The following is a 6,204-nucleotide window of genomic DNA, read 5'->3' as shown; positions in this document are numbered from 1 at the left end:
AATGGAATCAGCTTGGCACCTTAGATACCTCTGTCTCCTATGGCTTGGAATTCTGAGTAAGAACTTGGAAGTTCCAAAAACCATTTTAGGAGCACCTGATTAACTTTCTGAATGATCCACCAGTAGAATCAGCATCCTGGAAACAAAGTACCTTATGAGACGGGATGGATATACTCCCCAAAAGATCTTTCTGGATATAATGAAGCTTCTTGGAGAAAATGGGGAGTTAAACAGACTGGCAATCAGAAAGATTTGGCTGCTTCTGACATCCCCCTCTTGGGCCTGCAGAGGGTGCAGCAATCTGCTAGGCAGCCACTCTTCTAGCGCATATGGCTTTCATTAGCCACCATTTTGCTAGGAAGCATAATTAAGGGTTTAAACCTTAATCATTTGTTTGTGTTGGGTGTGTGTGTTTCTGGCCAGTTTGTCTTTCACAAGACTATTTATTAGTCATAGGGGTTGTGAAGGTCTGATATAATCCCTGTGCTACCCAGCAACAAGTATCACATTAGGATATTTATGTTTGATGTTTTCAGTATTAATAATACTGAAATAATAGACTGCCATGTAGCTGACCAAGGGCTTTCTTCCCTTGGGGAGTGGTTAGAAGGCCAAAGGTATTTCAGCCTGTAGGTGATAAAATTAGATTCACTTGCTGTGGTTAGACAGCAGTCAGTTAAAATAAGTAAAACTCAACTGTCCTGTGTGGGATCACCTAAATGAGGAACGTCACCAGCACTTCGAAACAAGAATATGTATTCTACAGTGCTTTCTAGACTTCTGCTCCATCACAGAAGCCCCACCATGTCCCACTAATGAAGCCCAGTTCTTTGGGAATGATGAATCCCTACTGTGCAAATACAGCAGTCATGGATCCTGCCTAGCGAGGTGATTCACAATACATTTTCCCGTTTCAAAAATGACGGGTGTTTTAATTAGTCCACATTTCAGGTGTTAAATGTGGGAAAAGGATTAGCTAGTTAAACTTCCTCAATCATGTTTTAGCTGAATGAGTCATAGGTACTGCTGGGCTGTCCTACAGTTCCTTCTGGCTTTCCCTCCGAGCAGGGTGGGAATGAGCAGTGACCCGGTCAAAGGACCCGGGCCACTTGATACACCTCTCCTCCCACTCTCCTGCTAGCAGCTCAGAGAAGTCAAGGATGTTTCGTTGTTCTCATCACTTAGGGTGCTTGGCTGTTGGGTTCAATGATCCTTACATCTAATCCCAGCTAGTGGTGTTCTGGTAAATCGTTAACCACCAACTCTTTGAGGGGGAAAAGCCCTGATTTATAGCATCTGGTTATTCCAGTGATATAAATCCTCCCACCATGTTGATTTCAAGCCACTGCCAAGGTACCACTGGACAGTGCAGAGCTGGGAGGAGACATGCAGTGTCCCCTGAGAGCCAGCACCACACACCACACTGGTGCTAGCCTCCCGGGGTAATGAGACAGTTACACCTCTAGTTAGCATGTTTATGAAATAGATCCCTTCTGTGTGCGGAGACCTGCATGTGGGGCAGTTACGGTGGAAAATGCTCCTGAATACTGGAGGGTCCTAGAGGGAACCCGCCCAGACCAGGTCTTAGCAGTTGGGTTCTTACTGACCACCCTCTTCTCTGGCTCTCCTCAGCACAGAGGGAATGGAAGGCTGTTCCGGCTGCTTCAGAGCTTTCTCCTCTCTGCTCCCTTCTCTATAGATGCAGATGCCTTGGCTCTACCTGCTGCTAATGATCTCATTGGGTATGACTTTTGACTTTTTTTTTTTTTTTTTTGAGACAGTCTCGCTGTCACCCAGGCTGGAGTACAGTGGAGCGATCTTAGCTCACTGCAACGTCCGCCTCCTGGGTTCAAGCAACTCTCCTGCCTCAGCCTCTGGAGTAGCTGGGATTAAAGGCATGCACCACCACACCTGGCTAATTTTTGTATTTTTGTAGAGATGGGATTTCACCATGTTGGCCAGGCTGGTCTGGAACTCCTGACCTCAGGTGATCCGCCTGCCTCAGCCTCCCAAAGTGCTGGGATTACAGGCGTGAGCCACCATGCCCAGCCACTTTAGGCATTCTCTAAAACCCAACTGCAGTGATGCTAGATGTGGCCTGTGTCTCACATAGAATTCTGCTACAATAGAGAGGTGGTGGCCACTAACACTTACGGCCTTGCACTTGTGTCATGTCTAATTCTATACTTAAATCATTCCGAAACAAGCCATATCAGTGCTGTCCAATCAATTTTTCCGTAATGCCAAATCTAGGCTAAAGAGTTCCCACTCACCACCAACACATACTAGCAGGTAGTAGTTGGACCAATGTGACTTGAGAGCTGACTGGTGGTTCACCTAATGCCAACTGAAACTTCAGCTCGCTGGCTCCACCCAGTGGTAGCTAATAAGCACAGCAACCTCATTAACATTGAGACAGATTTCCTCCCTCATCTGATGTTCAATCTTACTTACCTGAGATCAATACATTACATTAGCAGGGCCAAGGGACCGATGATCTTCAGCCTATGGCAATTAGAAAAGACGGAAAGGCAGTATTGATTACTGCTGTGGTGATCCCAGCCCTAATCTTTTAACCCTCAGGAAACCAGACAGACTCAGTGCCTTGATGGCACAACATCTTCATTAGATAAACTGGATTCCTTTCCTCAGGAGACCCAATCTGGTCCTCTATGTAAAATGGCCATTTCATTTTCTCTCAGGTCAATTTCACTCTCTTTTATGTGACAGCTAGTGCAGTCTTTGGGGAAATTCGTGGGTGATTTGAGTAGTAACAGCAAGGACATCACTGTAATTATGATAGTACCATATATTTTTCTAGCACCTCTCCCAAGGGCTTATGAAGCCTTTTAGAGTCTTCATCCCTTCACACAACATTGCTTCAAGGTAGGGCCAAAGCAGAATATCATCACTGTTTTACAAGGAAAGACACTCCTGTGTGGTCTCAAAGCAAATGCTTTTAAGAGCTAAAAATTCCTTTCCCAGCTCTTCACCAAATGCCTTCTTTAAACATAAATACAAATTGTAATGTTAGCAGGTGCGTATTTACAGAGAGAAACAAAGATAATTTTACAATAGTGACCAATACTGTAGCTGCCAAAAAAAATCCTAGCTCAGAAATTTAAAGCAGCAATCCCATTTTCCCTACAGAAATGAAAACATACTGAACTTTCTTTTGTATTTAGCAGTAATCCAGCAAAATGTAAGCTTTAATATAGCGACTGAGGAGTGGTAGTTTGAGCCATGAGGTACCGGGGAGCCAGAATCCGCCTGGTGAGGACAGTGATGGCCAGCAGGTGGCAGAAGTAAATTCCAAGCAGCCAAAAAAACAAAAGCATTCAGAGAATTTTCCCCCCTTCCTGAGGGGTAGGGTGGAGTTTGGACAGGAAGAACTGTAAGAAGCCAAGATCTGCGACAGTCCCAATAAATACAGTCTGGTCACAAGGATACAGGAAGGACGATCTGGGGAGGAATACCAACAAGAAACGAAGCCAGGGACCTGAATGCAGAACTAGCCTCAGGTGACATGTTCTCCTGCACTTACAAGCACCGGCAAAACCACGCCCACACAGATGGGGCAGACACATGTCTGGGTTTCAGCTTCTGCAGACCTTCATCATTTGCTTTCCTTTCTGTTTTCTCTGTCGCCCAGGCTGGAATGCAATGGCAGAGTCTCGGCTCACTGCAACCTCCGCCTCCCAGGTTCAAGGCATTCTCCTGCCTCAGCCTCCTGTGGAGCTGGGATTACAGGCGCGTGCCACCATGCCTGGATAATTTTTATATTTTTAGTAGAGATGGGGTTTCACTAAGTTGGCCGGGATGGTCTCGAACTCCTGACCTTAAGTGATCTGCCCACCTCGGCGTCCCAAAGTGCTGGGATTACAGGTGTGAGCAACTGTGCCCTTGGCTACCTCTTAATCACTTTAGCTCTACCTGGTGGCCATTCCTAGGTAGGTGCCCCCTCCCCAGCCCAACCCCACCGGTTTCCTTGGAGGAAACCATCCATGGTGGTTGGCTGCTGGGCCTTGACTCTCCGCCCAGCGCGTCTAGTGCATGGATGGGGTTCCTGCCCTCGACGCAGACATCTTCTTTTTCTGACTTTCCAAAAGTAGCGGAGAGGCAGGAGGTGCGTCGTGAGGTCTGGGTGCAGGACCTAGGAAGAAGAGGTTACAAGGAACCTGCGCCAGGAGCGTGCAGTGCCCTCGGGACAGACCTAGCCCCAGGGCCCGTGGGTGTCTCTTCTTTCCAGTGGACATTCCCACCCTTTTCACACAGCCCATAGAAAAATGAAGCAGCAGCAATTTTTATTGAGGGACCTAAACTGAAAATAGGTTAGAACATAATTTAAAAAAATAAAACAGCAAAAGTAGCAAAAAATATATGACCTTTTTAAAAACATTTTCCTTTTTTTTCTTTTTTCTTTGTTTTTAATATATAGCAACTGATGCCTCCCAGCCACCAGGAGCATCTTACCCGATGGGTAAATCTCTGGTAACGACCCTTTTAAAAAGACATGTAAATATATACTCAGATTTATACACTTTGTGTTTTCTTCATAGCTATGTACAGAGCCCCCAGTTCGGGGCTGGGCCCCAGGGCCACAACACTGCCCCCAACCTGGCCTTCACCTCACCATCCTCTGGTACCAGGCATTTGGTGAGCAAAGCAAACTAGTATCGGAATTAGTAAGCCACTGGCACCACCCATCTGGAGCAGAGGTCACCTTCGATTGAGGCTCGAAGCACTGACCTCCCTACTGCTGTAGCCCTGAGGACAAGGCACTTGCCACCAGAGTGCAAGGGGCTTATGGGTGAAGGCGAAACAGACCAAACCGACAGGAGAAAGCTCAGGAAGCTCTCACTTGCATGCCTGTTCATCGGCTCCCACTCCCCGCCCTCCAGGCAGTGCCTGGTGGCAGGGAGGGGTCTTGGTCCAACATCTGGGAGGGGATGAAGTGGCCGGCAGCAAGGATCTGCCTCTTTGCACCTCTCACCAACAGGTGGAGAGGAGGCGGAGGAGGAGGTGAGCTGAGCGGGGTGAAGGCAGGCCACACAGGAAGGCCCCCGGTAGGCAGCGGGCTCCTGCCAGCAGGAAAGGGGACAGGGACGGACAGGCAGTGGGCCTGGCAGGGGCTGTGGGTGAGGGTTACAGCTGACGGTAGAGTCTGGGGAGGGCGTGTGGGTGGCAGTCAGCGGCGTTTGAGTCCGCCATTGGCAAGCTGGGCTGGGTGTCGGGGCAGGCAGGGCTCCTCGGGCAGCGGCTCATGAGAGAAGACGGAATCCTCCCCTGAGGAGCATGTAGAGCTCCGGGTGTCGGGAAAGCTCGGGGAGTACTGGTCCAGGGGCATGGACAGGTCCAGGTACTCCTGTGATGGGCGAGAGGAAGCAGTGATGGGCCGGGCCCCTCCTCCTTACTCAGGGAGGTGCATGCACGCAGTGGGGACAGCCTGAGCTCTGGCTCTGGCATGGGCAGCCTTACCTGGTTGGAGGTCAAGGCCACGATGCGGTCCAGGTCTTCCACCAGCTGCTTGAAGGTGGGTCTCTGTGAGGGCACTGCATGCCAGCAGTCCCGCATCATCATGTACCTGCAGCAGGACCGTAAGGTCAGGGAGGAAGGGCCGCCTACTGGAGATGGACACCCTCTCATCTAACCCCCTGCCCCTCAAGCCCACTCTTGCCCCAGGGCCTGGCTCAGGGCCTCCGACATCTCCTCGGGCTTACAGCTCGTTGGTGCAGTTACTGGGCTTGTCCATGCGGTGACCCTCCTTCAGCAGCTTGAAAAGCTCCTCCACAGGCACACCAGGGTATGGGGAGCCGCCCAGAGTGAAGATCTCCCACAGAAGCACCCCGAAAGACCACCTGCAAATAAGCGGAGAGCCACAGGGTGTTAGAGCTTCTCCACCTCCCCTCCTCCAGCACAAATCCTCCACCCAGGGCAGTGCCAGGAGACAGAGTGGAGAACAGATCAGCCTTTCAACATCTGGAGCAGAGGAAATGACCACAGACAGTGTTTTGTTTTCCTCTCGGGTGGAAGGACGACTCCTCAGTCCAGGGAGAATGCAGGACTCTGCAGTGCTAGCAGCTCTCTATCCCACACCTCCCTGGCAATTGCTGTTACAAACTCACACATCACTCTGGTGGGTGTAGATCCGGTCAAACAATGCCTCGGGCGCCATCCACTTCACAGGCAGTCGACCCTGAAAGC

General features: G+C 49.8%; 1 protein-coding gene across 16 annotated transcripts in view; it reads right to left on the bottom strand.

The window, feature by feature from the left end:
* Nucleotides 1-3,191: 3,191 nt before the first annotated feature.
* Nucleotides 3,192-6,204, bottom strand: part of LOC105476567 (fibroblast growth factor receptor 1) — a 59,223-nt gene continuing 56,210 nt past the window's right edge. For 9 of the 16 annotated variants that reach the window (XM_071068368.1, XM_071068370.1, XM_071068369.1 and 6 more), the window contains 4 exons: nucleotides 6,126-6,196; nucleotides 5,721-5,858; nucleotides 5,479-5,584; nucleotides 3,583-4,153 (listed from right to left, as the gene is read on the bottom strand). In XM_071068368.1, the coding sequence (XP_070924469.1) occupies nucleotides 3,947-4,153; nucleotides 5,479-5,584; nucleotides 5,721-5,858; nucleotides 6,126-6,196 (522 nt within the window). In that variant the 3' untranslated portion in view covers nucleotides 3,583-3,946. Of the gene's footprint in view, nucleotides 5,366-5,478; nucleotides 5,585-5,720; nucleotides 5,859-6,125; nucleotides 6,197-6,204 lie in introns of all 16 variants that reach the window. The other 7 variants (XM_011732616.3, XM_024791141.2, XM_024791145.2 and 4 more) reach the window with 3 other exon arrangements.

Source organism: Macaca nemestrina, chromosome 8 (genome assembly GCF_043159975.1).
Source record: "Macaca nemestrina isolate mMacNem1 chromosome 8, mMacNem.hap1, whole genome shotgun sequence".
NCBI lineage: Eukaryota > Metazoa > Chordata > Mammalia > Primates > Cercopithecidae > Macaca > Macaca nemestrina.
The sequence above is the reverse complement of the archived record's forward strand: the minus strand, read 5'-3'. Positions and strand labels throughout refer to the sequence as shown.